The following is a 23,888-nucleotide window of genomic DNA, read 5'->3' on the forward strand; positions in this document are numbered from 1 at the left end:
TTAGATAGTGTAGACAATTAAACAACTCTATAGCTTGCTAGAATCAAGCTTAGATTAGCCTTAACTTTTTTCATAGCTAGGCTAGAAATAAGGTAAGTAACCAAACACACCAATAATCGTGAACGACCCGTCCTTCTCCACTCGAGACCGGAGAAGAGTGGATCTCACTGCTAGATGGGCACGGAGTATTTATTATTAACAAATATCGTCTGTCCGTCTGATTCTGATACAACGATACTCCACACGACCACACCAACGAAGCTGCCAGGGCCCACAGGCTCAGAGGCTGGAGTGTGGTGTCTCCTGTCCCGTTCCCGCTCCCTGCTTCCCGAACAGGCGGGCTCGCAAAGTCCACGCCGCAGAGGATCCGGCCAAGTTCTAGCGGGCTTCGTCCAATGACACCCCCTCCCTCGTACAGGAGGAACAATCCTATGAACACACACGCAGGCAGCAGCAGTACCAAACGTCCAATTCCATCCACCCCCAGCACCAAATCCAGGTCGCAAATTTCCAACCAGAACCCGCGGCTAGTCAAAAGCACAAAAAGCCCACCACCACTCCGCAAAGATCAAACCCTTAAGAAATCCCGAGCACCAGGCACCAGCTACGCTGCTGCTAATTATTCCATCCCATCCGTCTCTCTCCATCGATCGCTCCATAAAATTTCTTTTCCTCATCGCTTAGCAGCAGCAGGCCAGCAGGAATCAGCTCGACGACCACAGCAGGCAGCAGCAGCAGCTACCGCACAACACAAAACACTCTTCCACTCTCCCATCCGACGGAGGAGAGAAACACGAAACGAAACAAAAACAAAACAAATACAAAGGCCTGAACCATCAACCCAGGCGGAAAAGGGAAGGTGGGGAGAGAAAAAAAAAAGGGTTTTGGTTTTTATTATTAGCTGCACAACACACAAATGGCAGCAGCGATCCAAACCCAATCCCCAGCGCCGCAGCGCGTGGGTAATAATCCCAGTTCGAGGAGCAGTAGTCGCTCCGCCCGTTGCTGTTCCTGGCCTGCGCTGCGGCTTCCCCCAATCTCCTCCACATCCCTATCCATCTTCCCCTCTTCTTCGTTCGTCGCCTTTGCTTTTGCCTTACCCACCCACCCATCCATCCATCCATCCATCCATCCGCGGCGGGGCGGTGTTCGTGGTGTTCAAGTTATTGTTGTTGGTGTCATTATTCCTTTCCTCCTCCCAGTTCGTTTCGGGCATATCGGTGTTTTGGGTATTCTTCGACACGGAGATCCAGCCGCACATCGATTCGCCTTTTTTACTCTCTTCGCGACGCGGGGTGCTATAATAGCGACTGCGAGGCATTTGGTGCGGGCAGACGCTACGAAGAGGTGGGGGTGAGAAAAAGTAAGTTGGGAAGTTTCTGCGCCTTTGCTTTGCAGAAGGAGGTGCTCGGATCTAGGTTTCCAGGTTCTCGATCGCCGCCATGGACGCCGGCGGAGACGGGGACGGGGACGGCGCCGGGAAGGCGGCGCTGGAGGCCCCCGCCGAGGCCACGACCCCGCCTCCGGCGCCAGTGGCGGCCCCGGCCCCGGTCTCCGCTTCTACGGCTGCGGCGGGCGCGGGGACCTCGGGGTCGGGGGAGAAGCCGGTGAAGCGGATGATGAAGACCCCCTACCAGCTTGAGGTTTTAGAGAAGACCTATGCGGGTTCGTGGATTTCAATGAATTCATTCGAGTGTTTTTTTCCCCTGATTTTTTTGGGGCGTTTTTATCGATTGGGGGGTTTTGGTTTGCTGCAGCGGAGCAGTACCCGTCGGAAGCTATGCGGCTGGAGCTGTCGGCCAAGATAGGGCTGTCGGACAGGCAGCTCCAAATGTGGTTCTGCCACCGCCGCCTCAAGGACCGCAAGCCACCGGCGAAGCGGCAACGGCGGGAGGAAGAGTCTGCACTAGCACCAGTGATGCCTCCACCGCCAGTGTTGCCGGCACCTGTGTCTGTGATGCCACTGGCAAGCAGTGACCATATGGTGGGTGCTCCTGGGCCGTACGATGAGCCGTTACATCCAGTTCACTCGCGAAGGGGTGCTGGGCGGTCCTCAGCAGTCCCCAGGATCTCTATGCCGGATATTGGGAGGAGGTATTACGAGCCAACTCCAATTATGATAGCGCCGGCTATCCCGTCGATGCAGCTCACACAATCTGAGCTCCGCGTGATTAATTCTGTGGAGTCAGAGCTCGGGGAACCATTGAGGGAGGATGGTCCAGCGCTTGGCATTGAATTTGATCCCCTTCCTCCTGGCGCCTTTGGTGCACCGATTGGTATGCATATTGAAATCTGAAGTCATTGTGTTTTAAGCCAAGGTTTTAAGCTAGTCTATTGTATGGCCCAATTTAGTTTTAGGGCAGAGTGGAGCAGTGCAGCAGCTCCATACATTTGTGTCATATGGAGCGAGGGAGGTATTAGATTGGAGACAGCTGCGCTAGTGCCTCCCTCACTCCCAAGAGGAAGAATCATGCCCCGAATGTCGTCTTGCACGTCCAGTTGCGACATTGTAATCTGGTCAGTGGACGGTGGCTGCCACTAACATCTACTGCAAAGTGGCAAGTGGCAACTGAAAGTGTGACATATTGCCGGGCTTTTATGTCTAGCTGGTCTACCTGGGCTTTTGGTGAGGCCCAATTAGTATTAGGGCATGGGAGAGTGGTGTAAACTTTGCATCAAGCACCTTAGAAATAGTGGCCTGCGCCACCTCCTGTGCTATAATATTTTCATTGCACATCAGAAGACAAGGAGGGATCTGAAGGGAGGCAGCAAGGCGAGCGCTGCCTCAACTAGATCCGTCTCCCATAGTTCTTCGCCATCCATGTTGGTTCTTACCGGGAGCAAGGGAGGGTACTTACTGGGATGTGAAAGGGCCGACATCATGGCAACGGTAGGGCTGCACTAGGGTTTGGCTCAGGCCCTTCTACTTTCTCTCCCCTGCGCTCTAGATCCTATTTCTTGTTCCATATGTCCTGCCATCAGGTCTGGAAGCAAGCCGCTGAATGAGCTAAGGCTAGTCAACGACTACTTACCACACCCAACTTGACATGGAAGTTTAGTATGTGGCATCAATGTTCTAGGACCAGGTTACTGGTAGATAAAACATTGCCATATATCTCTAGATCCAGTTTGCGGTATTTGAGTTGATTTTGTTTAGGGGGAATGGGCCATATATCTCTAGATCCAATAGACATGAATTGAGTTGATTATGTTTAGGGGGAATTGGAAAATAGTGTGGATGAGGATTTTGTTGCTTTTGTATGGTCCCATGTATCCATAATCCAATCATACTAGATCTGATCTATTGCCCAAAGTTTGATTTGGATGGCATCACCTTGAGAAGGATTGGCACCGGAGCACACCCCCTTAACGTTTTACAAACAAAATATTAGATGGGCATCTGCTAAATGGCGTGCGTCTAAGTCTTGTATAAGTTTCTTTATTTGGTGAATAAAAGTTCATATATGGGGATTATATTAATAGCATCTGTGCACTTACCAATACAAGTTCTAATTATTGAAAATCTTTTCCTGTGTATTTTCTGGCAGTTCCAGAGCAACAAAAGCAGCCTGTGCGATCTTATAATACGAAGATGTTTTCTAGGCATGATCAAAAGCTCTTAAAGGTATATCTCTAGGAAACTTTAAATGTAAGTTTATCTCTCTTATATGTATCTGTGGTGGATTTGTGCCATTGCATAAACTGGGTTTTTGATTTGAATGTGCTTACCTTTTGAAGTTAAATTGCATCAGTGCTCAGTGGTGCTAAAATGATGGTGGTCTGGTGGTGTGAGGTCTATTTAATTTATCTCCTATTAATATGTGATTTTGAGTAATTAAGGTTGCTGTGCTGATTCATTAGCCCTAAACTTTGATTGTGCCCTACTCAAATGAGTGTGTGTGCATCATACCTCGTGGTGATTGCTAAGTCAGTTCGGAATAGGGCATGTATTTCTATATTTTAAATGGTAAGAATGCCTAGGAAGATTCAAAATCGTAAATCATGTTTTACCAGTTTTATGAACATGAGGCTACTAAGAATTTGGTGACTTGGTTGCAACAAATATTGGCGTGCATGATTATCATGTAGTACTTGGTGGGCACCTTTTTCTCTGCAATTCTGCATTAGTTCTGCACATCAAGCTATGCATGGTGGTTATGTTTCCTATGATTGTAGTTGCAGAAGAGCTACTTATCTTTACAAGTGTTATCCCCTTAGCATATATCTCGACTTTGGTCAGTATTCATGCTGCAAACTTTGTTCCCCTAATGATATTTGCATCAATCTGTATTCTTAGGTTTCTGGGTAACACTACTCTCTATGCCATACTTACCATATTAAGGGTTCCATGATCCTCTTTAGTTTCCTAAGTATCACATTTTTAATCTCCTGTTCTTTCTTTTTCCCCCTAGGCTTCAGCATTTTTACCTACCATGGAGTCCCCATCTGTTCCAAACTCATTCACTGGGAAGAGAAAATCAACGGTTGGTAATTCACCTATAGTCCAACCTCATGTTGGATCACGGGCTGTCCATGAGTATCAGTTCCTTCCTGAGCAACCAAGTGATACATATGAGAGGGCAAGCCGATCTCACTACTATGATACTCCAGTGGAAGTTTCGAATTCTAGGATATCTTCTCTCACATCAGGATCACAGCTTCTCCATGGATCTGAGGTGGCTGCGCCTAGTTATGCTTTTCAAGGCCACACATCTGGTTCTAGCCTGATGCCCCAGTCCAGCAGGTCTCAGGTGTTTCCAGCAGCACCAGCAGATTATGAGACGACCCAGTCTAATAGCAACCTTAATTCTGTTCCTGATGAAGGCCAGTTTGATATTTCTCAGGTTGCTGCATTTGAAAACCCACTTATATCATATGAAAGAAGAGCTTATCATGATGAAGATACTTCTCGAGTGGAAAGAAAACGAAAAGTATGATTTCTTTAAGTTCATATACGTATCTTGCCCTTCAGCTTTATAGTCGTATACATATTAAATTTGTCTGGGATTTTCTTCAGCATAATGAAGAAGCAAAGATTGCAAAGGAAGTTGAAGCTCACGAAAGACGAATTAGAAAGGAGCTTGAGAAACAAGATATCTTGAATAGAAAGGTATTACCGGTTCTATATAATTGTAGATATGTCTTCCTCGTTAAATTCACTTACAATGTGATGTTTGTGCAGAGAGAGGAGCAAAGGCGCAAGGAAATGGAGAGACTTGACCGCGAGAGAAGAAAAGAAGAGGAGAGATTACTGCGGGAGAGACAGAGAGAAGAAGAGAGGTTCCAAAGAGAGCAAAGGCGTGAACATGAGCGTATGGAGAAGCTTTTGCAGAAGCAATCTAGACGAGTTAGTTTTCTGGTTCTTAGAATGCTAACTGTAAACGTAGTGTATTAAATAGCTTATTCCTTCTGCCTACACCTGTGCAGGCAGAGAAACAAAGGCAAAAGGAGGAACTCCGAAAAGAGAAAGAAGCAGCAAGGCAAAAGGCGGCCAATGAAAGGGCTACTGCACGCAGAATTGCACGGGAGTATATGGAACTGGTGGAAGATGAGCGTTTGGAACTAATGGAATTAGCTGCACAAAACAAAGGCTTGCCCTCAATGTTGCATCTTGACAGTGACACATTGCAGCAGCTTGATTCTTTTCGAGGTATGTTACATATTCGTCTAGTTTAGTTCCAAACTCCTTAATATAATATATACTCTTTAAGAAGTAACATTTCACTTCTATTGACTTCATTGGGCAAAATTCCAGTTTCCTGTGTATCCACTAACAGAGGGTAACTAAGACATGGAAATAGACGTAGACTAACAATTCATTGTATCTATAGTCTTTTATGTTACAAGCCTGTTGAATTTCTAGGTAAGAATCTGAGCATTGAAGAATGCTTTATTCCTACTGCTTTAGGTCACCACATGTGCATTCAAAATAGAGCACTTTTTAACAGGAGGATTTTTGGGCTTGTTTGGATCTCAAGTTATGCCTTGGATGGTTTTCAGGATAATGATAAGATTTTTTTTTCTAAAAAGTAAGAAAAAAGTTAGCAGGATTTCGGAGTTTCAGAAAATCACTCCAGTACTTTTTTAATCAAGAGAATTCAAAGTATAATACAAAAAATGCACTTTTGCCCTAATATTTCGCTTCACATTATTCTGACTGTTCACAAATTAAATTTCCCTTTCCCACAAGTCACTTGAAACTTTCTTTTGGTAAAATGCCTCTGATGGTTTTTGCCACATAGTTGTTTATTTTAGCAATAGTTTTTTTTCCCTCGTGAACACACTGGAGTTTTCATATTATAATATTAAGAAGAAAAAGCTCAAGACACCCTTACAAATACACCTACTCACACCAACGTTTCTAAGACTACAGGCCGCCTTGGTTACAGAACAAAACCAACATCAACCTAGGAACAAAGACTCACTTGGATGCTAGGGTAGCCAGGTAGGATATACCTCTGGCCTGGCTAAACTGCAAAACCTCATTTTCTCATTGTCTAGCAACAAAGCTTCAGGCAGATGGCAGGGCTCCATAAAAACACGATGATTTCGATGGTTCCAAAGTGTTCAAACCCCTAAGATGATAATGTAATTCAAACCTTGACATGCTTATCCATTGGCCTCCTCAAATCTCATTAATTCTAGCCCACCGGCCCACAGAGGACGTCACTCCAAGCTGCTGGGAGAGGTTTTGCATGCCAATTTTCTGCAATTGAAAAATGCACTCGCTCATTTGACATGTACTGTTATTTAAGGCATTATCATCAATGGAACAGACATGTGACAATATGATAGCTTGTTCGGTTTTAGGTTTTACTTCTGACATTGGAAGCCTAACTGCATATTTGAACTTACATGTTTTTCATTTTTTTATTCTCCTTTTCCAGGCATGCTAAGACAATTTCCTCCTGCAACGGTGAGACTGAAGTTGCCATTTTCTATAAAGCCTTGGACTGGATCTGAGGATAATGTTGGAAAGCTTTTGATGGTAATGCTGTATTCATCTTACAGTCTTGCTCTTTTCTTTTTATTATTTGGACATTTCTTAAGAGATGTTGAGACCCTAAACATATCTTGGTTAGTATTGTTAGCAAAGATTTTAGGTTGCCTTGATTCATAAATGGCCACACTATATTTATGGGGACATTATTCCTAAGAAACATTAACTGTGAAGGTCGCTGTCATCTCCTTTGTTCAAAGGCTAGTAACGCAGGTGTGTGTTGGGTTTTTGTATGGGGAGACCTCTTGACACCTCCCCTGTTTTCCTGTACATTTTGTACGGTGCCTTTCTCATTCTTAATGAAATGGCACACTGTTCCCCTGTGTCGTTCGAGAATAAAGAAGTTCCTAAGAAACATTAAATTACAACTGAACTGTTCTGTTTGTTTTATTTATAAAGATGCTTTGCTCATGTCTGTTTATCTTCCCTTATGCTTCTCTCTAGTACACATGTATAAATGTTTTAATACATTGCAATCAATTCTATGTTTGTCTATGTACCATAGTATATGGTGTTTGCATAACTTCATCTCAAGAGACATTTTTGCTAACTGAATTGCAGGTGTGGAAATTCTTCATTACTTTTACTGATGTTCTGGGTCTTTGTCCAGTTACACTCGATGAGTTTGTTCAGTCTCTTCATGATTATGTAAGTTCCTTTTTCCTCTGGACTTCTGTATGTTTTTATTTCTTTTTCTTTTGCTGGTAGAGTAATGGTAAGGGAGGAAAATTGAATAAATAGATATGTATGGTTATGTTCTTCACACTTTCTGAGTGGTAAGATCAGGCACAAAGAAAGACACGTGGATGATTGATCAAAGATTCAAAGGTTATCTCTCGCTTGGGGCAACAAATGAATTAATATTAAATTGGACAGGAGTGGATACACAGCTCTCCTGTGTGTTCGAGAAAATTGAACAGGAGTGACCTGTGACCACAGTCCTTATGTTTGTCTTAGTTCCTACTAGTGGTCCTATAACATTTCTTATGTCAGATTTGATATTCCTTGTTTTTGTGTTCTACGAGCGCATTTATCTGTACTGCCATTAAAGTTTTAATTCATAATATATCAATTTAAAAATTTAACTTTGTATATATTATTGAATATCATAAATGAAACTTGGATGAAGGGCGGGCCTGGTGCAAGCGATAGAGTCTTGCCGCCTGTGACCGGAAGGTCCCGGGTTTGAGTCGCGGTCTCCTCGCATTGCACAGGTGAGGGTAAGGCTTGCCACTGACACCCTTCCCCAGACCCCGCACAGAGCGGGAGCTCTCTGCACTGGGTACGCCCCCCTTATAAATGAAACTTGGATCTCAGTGGTCATGCAAAGCTGAAACAATTCCAAGTTCATTCATGAATTTGGTTGACTCAGAATATGCAACGGAAAGCTTTTTCTTAGTATTTCTTTTTGTTTGATCTCATTAGGGTTCTTTGCTCCATTTAACTAGGTGCTACATAACTAAAACCATGGTACACTGGTATTCTGCCAGTGTGTTTATTATCTTATCTATCACCTTTTTTATACTGGGAGATGTCTGCTGATTTGGGTATTAGCTGGTGTCCATACAGAGCTGTTTATTATATCCATGACTTCACATGTCCACGCAATACAGTACTGTTATATATATTCTTTTATAAAACTTTTGTAGCCTTGGTCACTAGGCTTGGAAGCTAGCATCTTCTGAAGCAATATACTGATAATCTACAATATTTTTTCTTATATTTGTCTTATCCTAAATTGTTATCTTTTTATAGGATTCAAGGTTGTTGGGGGAACTGCATGTTGCTCTACTGAAATCCATTATAAAGGATATTGAGGATGTTGCTAGAACTCAATCAATTGCACTGGGGGTAAATCCAGGTGGCCATCCACAAATTGTTGAAGGGGTGGGTATATAATTGTACATGCATATTTGATGTTAATTTCAAATATTACATTCATTTTCTTTTCATCCTGTCCATTTCTGTTTTTTCTTAATATATTCTTGAACAATTATGTTTCCTTCTGGCAGGCATATGCCTGGGGATTCAATATACGTAGCTGGCAACGCCATCTTAATCTTCTTACATGGCCTGAGATATTAAGACAGTTTGCTTTATCTGCTGGTTTCGGACCCCAGTTAAAGAAAAGGACGGTAGAAGATTCTTACTATCGTAACGATAATGAGGTCTGTGCTCCTATACATCCCACCTGCCTTTAAGATGATTTCAGTTAAAAGTCACTTGAATCAGTTAAGATATTTGAATTCTATTATAAGTTTCTCCTTAACTGATACAGTACCTTGTAAACAAATGGTCAAGTGATACTTATGAAATTCAAAATAACCTCCTGAATGATGCCAGCAACTTACCATTAATACTTAGGCTGTGTCTTATTTTGTTTGAGGTCCTTCCACATTTTAACCTACATCATGTTGAAGAAATGATGAGTATTAATCACAAATATAGATTGATTTTAAAGATAACCAGTTTGCTTGTTTCTAGTGATTAGGCTGAAGGTCAAAAGTCAACTGAAAAAGTACTGAAATAATGAGAATTCTCATGAAAAATTAAACATATATCTGAGCCATGTGAAATATTAGTTCTCAGAAGCGATCTCTAGTGAGTTTACACCAAATTCTCAGTTTTCTGCATGACAAGAAAAAAACATATAAAAGTATTTTCACAAGGTCGGCGCAAAATTTGTTGCAGGGTCATGATGGTGAGAATGTTATATCGACACTTCGAAATGGTTCAGCAGCTGTGAATGCTGCTGCTAAGATGAAGGAAAGAGGTTACACCAATCGACGTAGATCCCGCCACCGTCTCACTCCTGGAACTGTAAAATTTGCCGCTTTCCATGTGCTTTCTCTTGAAGGGAGTAAAGGTCTCACAATATTGGAAGTAGCAGAAAAAATTCAGGTACATACACATATATGTATCTTTAATTCCTTTCCCTCTTAAGTGGCTATCTTTGATTTTGTAAGCTGACTATTTTCCTGTTCAGAAATCTGGATTGAGAGACCTCACAACAAGCAAGACACCTGAGGCATCCATAGCTGCTGCCTTGTCTAGGGACACAAAACTTTTTGAGAGAACTGCTCCTTCGACATATTGCGTGAAGTCGCCTTATAGAAAAGATCCAGCTGATTCTGAGGCCGTGTTGTCAGCAGCACGTGAAAAAATTAGGGCTTTTCAGAATGTGCTTTCTGACTCTGAAGCTGAAAAGGAGGCAGATGAAGCTGAGAGGGATGATGATTCTGAATGTGATGATGCTGACGATGACCCTGATGGTGATGATGTGAATACTGAGGTGGAAGATGACAAGGATCCTCCTCTTGCTGTCAAGGCACAAGATGAAGTACCGAGTACAACTACAGTTATTGGCATAAGGTCCGAATTAGATAGTGTGGGTAATGCATTGAACTCATCAAGTAGTTTTACTAAGTCAGCAAAAGGCACTCCTCTCCCTTCTTTAGGCAAGTCCGATGCAGCAGATACTTCTAATGATTCACCTCTTGGAGGCTCATCAGCTAATCATGAAGTAGCCCCTGGTGATTCTGAAAATACGCAAATTGATGAAAGCAATCAAGTTGAGCCTTGGGTACGTGCACTAGCAGAAGGTGACTACTATGATCTTAGTGTTGAAGAACGCCTTAACGCATTGGTTGCCCTCGTTGGTGTTGCTACTGAAGGGAACTCTATTCGTGGTGTACTTGAGGTATTTATTATGATCCTGCTAAACTACTCTTCTATCTTGTCATTCCTCATTGGGAGACATCTGATCAAGAGTCTTGCAGGAACGTTTGGAGTTAGCAAATGCCTTAAAGAAGCAAATGTGGGCAGAAGCGCAACTTGACAAGAGGCGTTCCAAGGAAGAATTTGCTAGCAGAGTACAATATAACTCTGACATGGGTTTGAAGGCTGATATATATCAAGAAAACAATGCTACAGAGATTTCTTCAACTCCAGCCTGTGATGTTTATAAAGAGAATGATGGACATGTTGGGACAATCAACAGTTGTGAGATGGATGATCAGCATAATCAGGGTAATTTTGGCAGTATGGCTTATGAGAGAAATGGCATAGGCCAGGAAATCCTTGCAACCCCAGATACTTCGTATGTTCAGCAGTATGCTTATGCTGATAAAACACGATCTCAGTTGAAATCGTACATTGGTCACCGGGCAGAACAGCTCTATGTTTACAGATCCCTGCCCCTAGGTCAGGATCGGAGGCGAAACAGGTATTGGCAGTTTACAACTTCAGCATCACCAAATGACCTTGGCTCAGGAAGAATCTTTTTTGAATCCAAAGATGGATGTTGGAGAGTTATTGACTCAGAGGAGGTAAAGTGTTAATTTATACTTATTAGATTCTATATTTCTACTTATTCATTTTACTATTGTACTAAAAAGCTCAAGGCAGATTTCAAATTGTGTTATTTGCTGGATAATATGTTTGCTAGCATCAGGCTACCAGTCCTTTATTCCTTCTTAATACAATGATAATGATGCAAATATGTTTAAAGTAATATTTGGATTATTTTCAACTATTTTAGATTTTAGAAAAAGGTTTGAATCTAGAAATGTACTGCCTGTCAGCATTGTCTATGGCTCCATGCTCACTCTGGTTCCAAATCCTGGGCGGTAACCGTGCAGTCACTGTTGGTCACTCATAATCCCCATTAATACCTGGATTTATAGAAGTTATAGTAACACCATGTTTTGATGACTCTGCATGTTGTTTCGGATTCATAATATCCAAAGTTGGGGAATAAGCATTACAGTAGAACAGAGTCCACTGGGAAACAGGTGGTTACCGCCCAGTTACCAGCATAACAGGGTGTTGGAGTATGTGTGTAACAGGCCCATGTGGCTAGGCCCATGAGGCCCATGTATCCCTAATTATATGGCACCCTGGTTAGGGTTAGCCCAACTAATGAGAAACCCTAATTCTAACATGGTATCAGCCTAGGTTTTCCTCCCAGCCGCCTGCAGGCAACCAGCCGCCGCCGCCGGCCGGCCGCCGCCGCCATGGCAGGCCGGGCACCTCCTCCTCTTCCCTACCTCCAGCAGTTTCCGGCGCTCCCCTACCCGTCCTGGGCCCGAGCCGCCGCGGGTGGCCAGCCTCGCCCTCCCCTGCAGCAGCCAGCGGGCGCGGACGTCGCGGCGCGCGGGGAGGCCGCGATGCACGCGGACGCGCAGCCAGCGGACGCGGCCCGCCCTTCCCTCCTCCTGGCGGCCGTCGCGGGCGCCGAACCAGACGCCGCCGCCGCCGCCGCGGGTGGCCAACCCCGCCCTCCCCTGCAGCAGCCAGCGGGCGCGGACGCCGCGGCGCGCGGGGAGGCCGCGATGGCGGCTGCGCGCGCGGCAGCAGCGCGCGGGGCGCACCAGGACCGCGCCCCTGTGGACGGAACGCGTGCAGACGCCGCCGAGGACGCCGCGGCCGCCTCTAAGCTCCAGCTGGGCACCAACGACGACGCCGCCGCAGCAGCCTACGCCCGGGGAGCGGCTGCCGCCATTGCTGCAGGCCTTGGCATGCCCTTGGACATGACCGATCTGCCCAGGACGCTGCTCACAGCCGGAGGCGCCCTGTCCAGGGGGCTTGCTGCCGGCCCGCGTGCAGCTGTGGGCGCAGCCCCCTTCCCTGCACCGCCTCCGCCGCCTGTGATGCATCGTCCGGACTCCACACTCATCGCTGCTCTCGTCACTGCTCGGGCTGCGGCTGCGGAGGGCCGGGCCCGCGTGCGTGAGGCCGCTCTCGCTTGGGAACGCGAGCGCGACGCGGCCGACGCCTTGGCCCGCCAGATCGCCGACGCCGAGCAGTTCCTCGGCCTTCCAGCCTCGCCTGACGTCGGGACCACGTCCTCGGGATCGACTTCGGTCGTCTGGCACGATCCGGCCGACCCCCACGTAGTGCAGCTCCACTACCTGGCAGGGGGCGTCCAAAACATCCGCCTCCTCGTCCCGGTCGTCCTCGAGCCCGAGTCGCCCTCCTACGCTCGCTGGAGGGACTTGGTCCTCCTCACCCTCCGCCGCTACGCCCTCGATGACCACGTCCTCCTCGACACCGCGGGGGCGGTCCCGACCCCCTCGTGGCTTCGCCTCGACAGCGTCGTCCTGTCCTGGATTCTGGGGACGATCTCCCTGGACCTCCACGACCTCGTCCGCAACACCCCGAGCGCTCGCGGGGCCTGGCTAGCACTCGAGGGCCAGTTCCTGGGCAACGCCGAAGCCCGGGCTCTGCGGCTCGACGCGAGCTTCCGCACCTTCGTCCAGGGCGACCTCTCCGTCAGCGAGTACTGCCGCCAGATGAAGGGTATGGCGGACTCCCTCGGCGACCTCGGCTGGCCCGTGGAGGACCGCATCTTGGTCCTCAACGTTCTCCGCGGGCTCAGTGACCGCTACTCCTACCTCCGGACGTGGATCACCAGGCAGCGGCCCTTCCCCACCTTCCTGCAGGTCCGTGACGACCTTGTCATGGAGGAGCTTACTCAGGGCCTACAGCCTGGGTCCACCTCCGCTTCGGGGTCCTCGTCGTCCTCCTCGACTGCTCTCGCTGCCACTCCTCCACCTCGTCCCGCCGCCCCACCACAGTCGTCACTTCTGGGTCCTCTTCCCCCCGGGCCGAGCGGGGGTGGGGGGGGGGCCGTGGCGGTCGCCGTCGTCGTGGTGGGGGACGTGGAGCAGGTCGTGGGGGCAACACGACGCCGCTGCCACCTCCACGAGGTGCACCCTGGCCATCCTACCACCACCCATGGTCAGGGCGCATCTCCATGTGGCCGTTCCAGGCTTCCGGTGGCGAGCCTCGCCCGCCGGCAGCCATGCTCGCGGGTGCTCCCCCGGGGTTCCCCTCAGTGACCCCGTGGGCGGCCCCGTTCCCCGCGTCCTCGTGGGCTACTCCACCGACGCCCTTGCCCGGGTCCGCCGGCTGGGACCAGGCGGCCTTGGCGCACTCCTTCAGCACCATGGCCCTGACACCTCCTGTCGGGCCGGAGTGGGTCGCCGACTCTGGGGCTACTTACCACACCACTCCTAACCCCGGTATACTTTCTTCTGTTCGCCCTCCTTCTCCATCTCTCCCTTCGTCCATTATGGTCGCTAATGGGTCTTGTCTTCCTGTCACCTCTGTGGGTGCTGCCGGCCCCCATGGTTCCTTTCGTCTTCCTGATGTTCTTGTTGCTCCTTCTATGGTTCACAATCTTCTTTCTATTCGTCGTTTTACAGCTGACAACTCTTGTTCTGTGGAGTTTGACTCTTCTGGTCTTACTGTGAAGGATTTGGCTTCCCGGCGTCCTCTGCTCCGATGTGACAGCACGGGGCCCCTTTACACTCTTCGCTTTCCGGCTTCTGCCTCGCCTCCTTCGCCGGTTTTGTCAGCTGCCTTCACCACCACTACCTCCACTACTTGGCACCGGCGTCTCGGCCATCCTGGACGTGATGCTTTGATGCAGCTTAGTCGTAGTTCCGATATTCGATGTACTCGGGCTCACGATGAGCATTTGTGTCATGCGTGCCAACTGGGCCGTCATGTTCGTCTTCCTTTTTCTAGTTCTTCTCATGCGGTCCGCATTTTTGATCTTGTACATTGTGACTTATGGACCTCTCCTGTCATCAGTATTTCTGGATACAAGTACTATCTTGTGGTGGTGGATGATTATTCTCATTATTCCTGGACTTTTCCTTTACGTGCAAAGTCTGATGCTTTCCCCGCGCTTGTCCACTTTTTCGCTTGGGTGTCCACACAGTTCGGCCTCACTATCAAGGCTGTCCAGTGTGACAATGGTCGGGAGTTCGACAACTCCACCTCCCGCGCCTTCTTTCTCTCACACGGTGTCCAGCTGCGCATGTCTTGCCCGTATACCTCCTCTCAAAACGGCAAGGCTGAGCGCATGATTCGCACCACCAACGACACCGTGCGCACTCTCCTGCTCCAGGCCTCTCTTCCTGCTCGCTTCTGGGCCGAGAGCTTGCACACCTCCACTTACCTCCTTAACCGCCTTCCTTCCGCTGCTTGTCCAGCTCCCACACCCCACCACGCTCTCTTTGGTACCCCTCCTCGCTATGATCACCTTCGAGTCTTTGGGTGTGCGTGTTACCCCAACACCACCGCCACCGCTCCTCACAAGCTGGCACCCCGTTCGACTCTCTGTGTCTTCCTTGGGTACTCCCCGGATCACAAGGGGTATCGATGCTACGACCTTACCTCTCGTCGAGTCCTCATATCTCGCCATGTGGTGTTCGACGAGTCGATCTTCCCCTTTTCCACCACTACCACTCCTGCTTCCACCTCGGAGCATGACCTCTCCTCTGTGTTTCCTACTGACCCGGTGGTCGAGCCACCTTTTCCGGTGTTTCCTGCAGGTACTGCTACGTCGCCTGTCGTCCGTGACACCTCGGGGCCTCTACCCTGCCCGGGTCCCGAGGTGTCACCTTCCGGCCCGGCCCCTGCGCCTGACGCGGGTCCCGGGTCGGCACCTTCGACACCGGCCCCACCGGTACGCTTCGCCCAGCCGGTGCGTGTCTACCAGCGACGTGCTCCCGACGTGGGGTCGGTACCTTCGACACCAGCCCCACCGGCACGTTTCGCCCAGCCGGTGCGCGTCTACCAGCGACGTGCCCGGCTGGCGCCGCTGCCTCCGGCGGCGCCGGTGGCCCCCTCTTTGCCGGGGTCACCTGCGCCATCGGCGACGTCTTCCCCGCCGGCGACACTGACCCCGCCGCCGCGGCACCCCGCTACTCGGGCCGTGACGCCGGTGTACCACCCACCGCTCCTTCACCGACACCCGCGTCATGTTCACCCGATGGTGACGCGACACGCGGCTGGGACCCTGCAGCCCCGGGCTCTTGCGGCGATGCCTGGGGACTCGCAGGTCTCACCGGTACCCTCTTCCGTCCGCGAGGCCTTGCTGGACCCTCACTGGCGCCGCGCGATGGAAGAGGAGTACGCGGCACTCCTCGCCAACCAGACATGGGATCTGGTGCCACGACCGCCGGCCTCCAACATCGTCACCGGCAAGTGGATCTGGACCCACAAGCGTCGGGCTGACGGCACCCTTGAGCGGTACAAGGCTCGCTGGGTTCTCCGGGGCTTCACTCAGCGGCCCGGTGTCGACTACGACGAGACCTTCAGCCCGGTGGTGAAGCCGGCCACCGTCCGCACGGTGCTCTCGCTGGCTCTCACGCGCGGGTGGCCCGTGCATCAGCTGGACGTCAAGAATGCTTTCCTGCATGGCGTTCTTACTGAGACAGTCTACTGCAGTCAGCCGGCGGGGTTTGTTGACTCTTCTTGTCCAGACATGGTGTGTCGGCTCAAGAAGTCTCTCTACGGCCTCAAGCAGGCCCCCCGGGCGTGGAACCATCGATTTGCTGCTTTTCTGCTGACTCTGGGGTTTGTGGAGGCCAAGTCAGACACCTCTTTGTTCATCTATCACTATGGGGCTGAGACTGCATATCTGTTGCTCTATGTTGATGACATTGTCCTTACAGCCTCCAGTGAATCCCTCCTTCGACGGATCATCGCATCACTGCAGCAGGAGTTCGCTATGAAGGATCTGGGTCAGCTCCACCACTTCCTCGGGGTCACTGTTGAGCCTCACCCTGCTGGATTACTCCTTCACCAGCGGCAGTACACTCTTGACATCCTGGAGAGAGCTGGGATGACTGACTGCAAGCCCTGCTCCACTCCGGTTGACACACAGGGCAAGCTATCGGAGGCTGAGGGTACCCCAGTGACAGATCCCACTGCATATCGGAGTCTTGCCGGGGCACTTCAGTACCTCACCTTCACCCGGCCGGATATCACCTATGCAGTTCAGCAGATCTGTCTTCATATGCATGATCCCCGGGAGCCACACCTCACCGCTCTCAAGCGGATCCTTCGCTACCTCCGCGGCTCCGTCGACTTCGGTCTCCTCCTCCACCGACGGTCGTCCTCCACCGAGCTCGTCGTCTACACTGACGCCGACTGGGCCGGGTGTCCGGACACCCGCCGCTCCACCTCCGGCTACGCCGTCTTCCTAGGCGGCAACCTGGTGTCTTGGTCGTCCAAGCGCCAGCCGGTCGTCTCCCGCTCCAGTGCCGAGGCGGAGTACCGCGCTGTCGCCAACGGCGTGGCTGAGGCTTCCTGGCTCCGGCAGCTCCTCGCCGAGCTCCACAGCCCTCTCTCCCAGAGCGCACTGGTCTACTGCGACAACGTCAGTGCGGTGTACCTCTCCACCAACCCTGTGCAGCACCAGAGGACCAAGCATGTGGAGATCGATCTACACTTCGTTCGGGACCGGGTCGCTGTCGGCGATGTTCGGGTCCTCCATGTCCCGACCACCTCCCAGTTCGCCGACATCTTCACCAAGGGCCTCCCGTCCTCGACCTTCGCCGAGTTCCGCTCCAGCCTCAACATCACCAGTGGCTAGTTGTGTCTGTGGGGGGTCTCATGTGTGTGATTCTTTTCGAGTCCAGTCTGCAACTCCGCTGCGCCGGTAGTTCAGACTGCGGGGGGGTGTTGGAGTATGTGTGTAACAGGCCCATGTGGCTAGGCCCATGAGGCCCATGTATCCCTAATTATATGGCACCCTGGTTAGGGTTAGCCCAACTAATGAGAAACCCTAATTCTAACACAGGGGGCTCCGAATCTTCCTGATATCAAGGAAATGAAAATTTATCAGAAAGCTTATATACCATAGCTCTTTCGTCTGAGGATGAAACTTCCTTTTTATCTGTACTTTATATGCAGTTATTGACATTTCAGTGTCTAAGATATCCATTGTTATTAGCATATCAAGGAAATGAAACTTCATCAGAAAGCTTATATTCCATAGCTCTTTCTTGAAGTATACATCTTATAATGGTTTTCGTCCGAGGATGAAACTTCCTTTTTATCTGTACTTTATATGCAGTTATTGACATTTCAGTGTCTAAAATGTACATTGTTATTAGCATTATTTTCATTTTTTGCCAGTTTTTTTTTCGAACCGAGGGAACTTCCCCATTTCCATTGAATGAACAACGGAAATACCGTTCATACAAAGAGTTTGAAGAACAGATAGAGAAAACTAGACAGTAGCATGGCTCTATAGAAGGAGACTACAGAGACTACAGAAACACGAAGCGTGCGACAACTACAGCTCGCCAACACATCATATTGAAAGCACCAGCAAACAAGCCAAGGTTGATTACACAAAAGCTTAAGCAAGCGACAAACAGCCTTCCTCAGGATAGTTTCTTGCAAAAACCAAACATCATTCTTTCTCCAACATCATCTTGATTACTTCTGTCCATCCGGCTTATCATCTTGGTCAGTTGACTTGTTGTTCTCCAGAGAGCGATGCTTTTGAGCTTTCACCTCTTTACTCACCAGCTGCATGGCAATTTCCAGCATTGTATTTGCTCCAGCGATCAGCTGGTCCTTGTCTTCATCCAGAAACAAACCTGCCCAGTACTCCATAAGCGAACAAGCATAACATATAACATGAATTGGACTTGTAACAGCCTTGCCCTCAAAACAAGCACTGTTTCTAGTCTTCCAGATTGCCCAACAAATAGCAGCAATGCCTATAGCATGAAATTTGTTTCCATAAGGTAGCCATTGCTCACACCAAGCCCAACATTGATTAAAATTTCTAGGTACATTAGATGCACCTAAACAATGCGCCACAATAGCCCATACTGCTTTGGCCAAACTGCATTGAAATAAAAGATGTGATACAGATTCATTGCACTCACAGAACAAGCAGGAAGGATCACCAGTCTACTTCCTTTTAGTCATATTATCCCTAGTAAGTAAAGCATTATTTGCCACAAGCCATAGAAAAATTTTGATTTTAGCAGGTATCTTCCCTTTCCAAATTTTCTTATAATAGATGCCTGCATCATTTTTTGCCAGCTAAAGGGTGGGACAATTGCTTTTTTGCCATCCTAACCAGTGGCATGTTCAAAAGGCACTATTCCTAAAAACTTCGCCAAATTACCATCTGGGGACCACAAGAATTTGCAAATTTGCCCAAAACTCGCTCTAGTTGTGCCATGTGGACATGGTCATGGGACCCACAGCAAACCTGGCTGATACATACGAAATAACCTTTTTGCTCCCTTCTTCCTCCTTTTATGCAATCAAGCAGCAACCCCAGGGCCACATCCTGCTGCTCCTCTTCTAAATCCCAGCCCCCATCTTCCTCTTATTCTTTCCTCTCCATTTTCTTCCTTCCCCAAATTCCAGGGCCAGCACCAGCACACAACTGATGGGACCAACTAAGCGACTAATTGCAGTTAGTCGTCGGCCAGACTGATTAGCTGAGTCTAGTCTGTTCTAGTCGTCCTATATATTTCAGGACATATACATACTATTGTTGGAATATAAGTGAATTGGCCACCTCTCCCCATCGGCTTAAGCTTTTGGGTTGAACTGGTCGGTGCATGCAACTCAATATGGTACCAAAGCCAGAGGTCCTGAGTTCAAATCCTAGTTAGCGCAATTAAATAAAATAATTGTTGCTTGCTCCTATTCCACGTCTGAGGCCTGAGGGAACCTCCACGTGAGGGGGAGTGTTGGAATATAAGTGAATTGCCCACCTCTCCCCATCAGCTTAAGCTTTTGGGTTGAACTGGTCGGTGCATGCAACTCAATAACTATATATACCTATATATACTGTATACTATACACAATAAAGCAAGCATCAGGATTACATTAGGGGGTAGTTGGTGGCTTGTGACTTTGTGAGAGTTGATTTCTGCACTGTTCCACATCTGCACATATACACAACAGCAGTACATCACCTTAAGATGGAGTACCTTCAAGCAGGCAGAGGGGCAGCAGCTCAGCAAGCAAGGGGGGAGAGGAGCTAGCGCCGTGGAGTGAGGGATAGAGGAGGGAAAGGGCACACTCACCACACCACGGGAGTGGCACGCGATGAAGAATGGCGTGCGGGGGAGGAAGAATAGTGTGTGGGGGGAGGAATTGCGCGTGGGAGGATTTGCGGTGGCGTGGGAAAAGGAAACCAATGCTGCCTCTTCTCTGTGTTTTTGGTGGAGTTTGGGCGCACTTATGCTAAACTAGCTGGCAATTTGGCAGCCCAATAGGCCACCTCTAAGCACAGTTGAGCTGCTGGCCTGTGAATAGGACAGGCAGCCACAGATCCCCCTCCTAGTCGGACAACAATTGTGATTAGGCGACAGTTAGTCGGGCGACTAGGTTTTTATTGGGTTTTTGGTAAATCACTGAGTTCCTGTCATCCCTGGATGGCAGTTCGGTGAAGTTTTTGGGAAAGTTGCCACTGGTTAGGATCGCGAAAAAAGCAATTGTCCCCTAGATGTTGCTTTAAGAGCCTGATGCTCATATTGCATAAGAGCAATGATGCTAAACTGATATTGTATAGTTTGTTGTATATGCTCATTAAGTAGAAACCTGCTCTACTTTAGTTTGAATGTTCATTAGTCATTACATTATTAGCTGGATTTTAGACAAGCATTATGCATAAACCACCTCTAATTTTTCAACATTCTGTCTATTTTAAATGCAGGCCTTTGATTCTTTAGTGGCCGCCCTCGATACACGTGGCAGCCGGGAGGCACAGCTGCATTCAATGCTGCAAGTGATTGAGCCCACCTTTAAGGAAGCTATTAAGAGGAGAAGTGCAGGTATAGAACTACCTGCTGGAAGGTATCCAAAGAATGGAGCTACTGACATGATAAGGGCAAATTATCATAGTGAGGTTGGAAGCTCAAGCAGTACTCCTTTTGGTGTTACATCTGATATTGTGACAGCATATGCTGATTCTTTTAAAGTAGAGCTTGGGCGTAATGATTTTGAGAAGACAGCTATCTCAAAAAGGGCAGATAAATTTTTAAAATGGATGTGGAGGGAATGCTACAATCAGGAATTGACATGTGCCATGAAATACGGGAAGAAAAGATGCTCTGAATTGTTGCATTCTTGTAATTGCTGCTATCAGATTTACTTAGCCGAAGAAAGGCACTGTCCTTCTTGCCATAAGACATTCAAATCCATTTACAATTTTTCTGATCATACAACACAATGCGAAGAGAAACGGAGAACTGACCCTTACTGGAAGATGCAAATCACTGATTATTCTGTTCCAATAGGGATGGTATTACTCAAGCTGCAGTTAGTTATGATTGAGGTAAAGTCACATGTTTAGGTGGTTCCTTAGTTCTTTTTTTTAATTAATCTTGCCACTGAGCTGCTTAAGCAATCCCTGTTTTACAGGCAGCTATACCATCAGAAGCACTTCAACCATTTTGGACTGATGTGTATCGGAAATCTTGGAGTGTGAAGCTGTACACTACCAAATCTATTGCCGAAACATTTCAGGTTACGTATATTTTTCCACCATTCTGGCTTCCCATCATTTCATTTTCTGGACTGAATCTCTGGTTACATGCATTCAAGTTTCATTTGTCTGTCAGATGTATATATAACTTTAAATGTTAATGGGTTTCCAGCACTTCTACAACACTTGCAGCACATAGTTGATGCCTTATTCAAAACTGTGCTAAAATTTTTTTGGAAGTATGTAACTACCTTATTATAAGTTATTGTGATGGAATAACTTATCCAGTCTCCAACTTTGGCTGTCATCATTTAGAATGTAATTTGGGAAACTGCTTCTGATGAGGACTTGGCATGGTCAAGCATGGTGCCTTGATTAATGTGTTCTTTAGAAATTAGAAGTTCATTCACAAATTATGCTCTGGTTTGCCAGTCCCAACCTTGCATCTGACCTAAACTGAGCTACCAAATGAAAGGATGGTGCAGACTGATAATACTAGCATAACTAAATAGCTTCATTTGAACTTTAATTCAAAGTGTAATACTGCTTTTGTGGTTGTCAGTTTCCTTTGTAAAATTTTTTGAGTCACATGTATGTTGACTTTCGTATATCTGCTGGATACTTGACATCTGACTGTCAGACTGTTTTTCATTCCCTTTCAGCTTTTGACTGTTCTGGAAGGTGCAATAAGACCAGGTTGCCTCTCTTCTGATTTTGAAACAACAAGTGAATGTCTAAACTCACAGAGTATTGCACCCCAGAATCCTGTGTTACCCGCTGGATCTGCTTCTGCCCTTCCATGGGTTCCTGACACTACTTCTGCTGTTATGCTCCGAATGTTAGACCTTGACTCAGCTATTTCTTACGTGCAAAATCAAAAGATGGAGAGAGACGATGGAGGTTTTATGGTAAGTTAAATTTTGATAATACTATTCCTTTTTGGGTTGGAAGTGGGGTATGACTCTTGTTGGGGTTGGACTGACACATGCAATCAGATTTATAGTTCATGTTTTGGTCAAAACTTACCTCACTGATCTGCTAATATACCTTCAAATCGTGAAATGTTTTTATGTGCTTGATTATTTATCTGGACAGACTTTTCATCTATATATACTCCCTCCGTCCCTTTTTAATTGTCGCTTGTGCTTCCCGAAAGACAACTGCCGGTAATTATATATTAAAAAGTATTAATATTTATAATACATAATTAGTATCATTAGAAAGATCTTTGAATCTAGTTTTTTAACAAATTTATTTGAAGATACAAATGTTGCACATATTTTCTACAAATCGAGTCGAACTTGAGGCACGCACACCAACGGCGACAATTAAAAAGGGACAGAGGGAGTATGATGCTATCATCAGTTCCCTAGGAAATTATATAATTACATATTTATGTTATTCCTTACCTGCAGAAATTTCCATCAAGGTATACAGTTGCTAAGAGCAAACAAGAAGGTATACTTGAACCAACTGGTTTGAATCTGTATGATGGAAGGTGGCTTCCTGGTAGTGGTCGTAGGGGACGTGGACGTGGAAGTAGAGGAGGTAGCAGGGGAGGCAGAGGTCGAAGTCGAGGTGGAAGGATCCCAAGAGGCGTTAGCAGCTCATCAAGGATCGAATTCAAGGATGAAATTGTTGCTTCTGATAAAGCGCCAAGGAAGAATGCACGCCGAGGGCGTGCACGTGGTCGTGGTAGTAGACGAGGACGTCGAACTGTGAGGCCTCGGCAGCCATCTGCAGGCAGAGCCAGATCAATTCCAAAGGAAAATTTGTTGGGAAGCTTTAGCATGCTTAGCAGCTCAAAGCCTGCCCCCGTTGAGGAGTCTCCACAAAGCTCTGGTGCAGATGAGTGGGGCCTGGAGACCAGAGTGACATACAACGAATGTGATGAGAACAGTTCTGGATCAGAGTCAGAAGATAACGAGGAAAACGGCCAGCCCATGGATGAGGATTATGAAGAGCAAGTTCTAGATTACTCAATGGGTTATTCTAGTGGATCCAGGCACCATGGAACGATGTCCATGATGGATCATGAGACTGAGGAGGAGGATGAAGATGCTGAAGGTGATGAGAATGTTGAAGAAGATGATGCAGATCAAGCAGTTGACGATGCCGATGTTGAGATGGATGAAGATGATGAGACTGGTGATGATGGAGAGGATGGCAATGTTGGAGGGGAGATGAATGCGGATGAGGATCCAGATGCTACTTCATATTCATCTGACTACAGCGAATAAGAAAGCATAAATAAGGACCTTATCCCAGATCCTGCCTCGGCATGAAGCAGCGATAGATGCGGAACCGAGGAACTGATTTTCGATGGGGATGTGCATTACTGTTTTTTAGGCATCGGCTGGTTTTATTTTAATAGATTTTCTGGAGTATGTCTACTAATCTGACGAGTGGTTGTACCGGGCTAGTTATGTCACTGGGGAATTCCCCGAGTTATACAGTGTCTCTAAGGCTTAATGTTATCATATCGCAATTTGGTTCCCATACATGTACTATCTTCGGCTCTCCAAAAAGCATCTGGCTGGAATGTAGCATCTTCAACGAATTGCTTACTCAACATCTCTTAAAATCACATATAAAAGTATATATATAAGTGAACTTTTATCA

General features: G+C 47.6%; 2 protein-coding genes across 5 annotated transcripts; both read left to right on the top strand.

The window, feature by feature from the left end:
- Positions 686–23,888, top strand: LOC8061841 (homeobox-DDT domain protein RLT2). Of its 4 annotated transcripts, XM_021456801.1 has the most exons (19): positions 866–1,665; positions 1,758–2,276; positions 3,549–3,625; positions 4,413–4,751; positions 4,845–4,931; positions 5,018–5,110; positions 5,183–5,347; positions 5,428–5,650; positions 6,888–6,988; positions 7,562–7,648; positions 8,756–8,887; positions 9,013–9,168; positions 9,692–9,901; positions 9,987–10,700; positions 10,780–11,328; positions 20,496–21,116; positions 21,203–21,307; positions 21,929–22,174; positions 22,682–23,754. In XM_021456801.1, exons 1-19 carry the CDS (start codon positions 1,443–1,445, stop codon positions 23,504–23,506), a joined length of 5,472 nt encoding a protein of 1,823 aa, XP_021312476.1. In that variant the 5' UTR covers positions 866–1,442; the 3' UTR covers positions 23,507–23,754. The 4 variants fall into 4 exon arrangements, with proteins under 4 accessions (XP_021312478.1, XP_021312476.1, XP_021312475.1 ...); XM_021456800.1 differs by having other exon boundaries at positions 4,413–4,931; positions 22,682–23,888; XM_021456803.1 differs by lacking the exons at positions 866–1,665; positions 1,758–2,276 and adding an exon at positions 686–859 and having other exon boundaries at positions 4,413–4,931.
- LOC110433877 lies at positions 11,337–14,396 on the top strand. The gene is made up of 2 exons (XM_021456804.1): positions 11,337–14,025; positions 14,259–14,396. Exon 1 carries the CDS (start codon positions 12,016–12,018, stop codon positions 13,840–13,842), a length of 1,827 nt encoding a protein of 608 aa, XP_021312479.1. The 5' UTR covers positions 11,337–12,015; the 3' UTR covers positions 13,843–14,025; positions 14,259–14,396.

The sequence above is a fragment of the Sorghum bicolor genome, chromosome 3 (genome assembly GCF_000003195.3).
Source record: "Sorghum bicolor cultivar BTx623 chromosome 3, Sorghum_bicolor_NCBIv3, whole genome shotgun sequence".
Classification (NCBI taxonomy): domain Eukaryota; kingdom Viridiplantae; phylum Streptophyta; class Magnoliopsida; order Poales; family Poaceae; genus Sorghum; species Sorghum bicolor.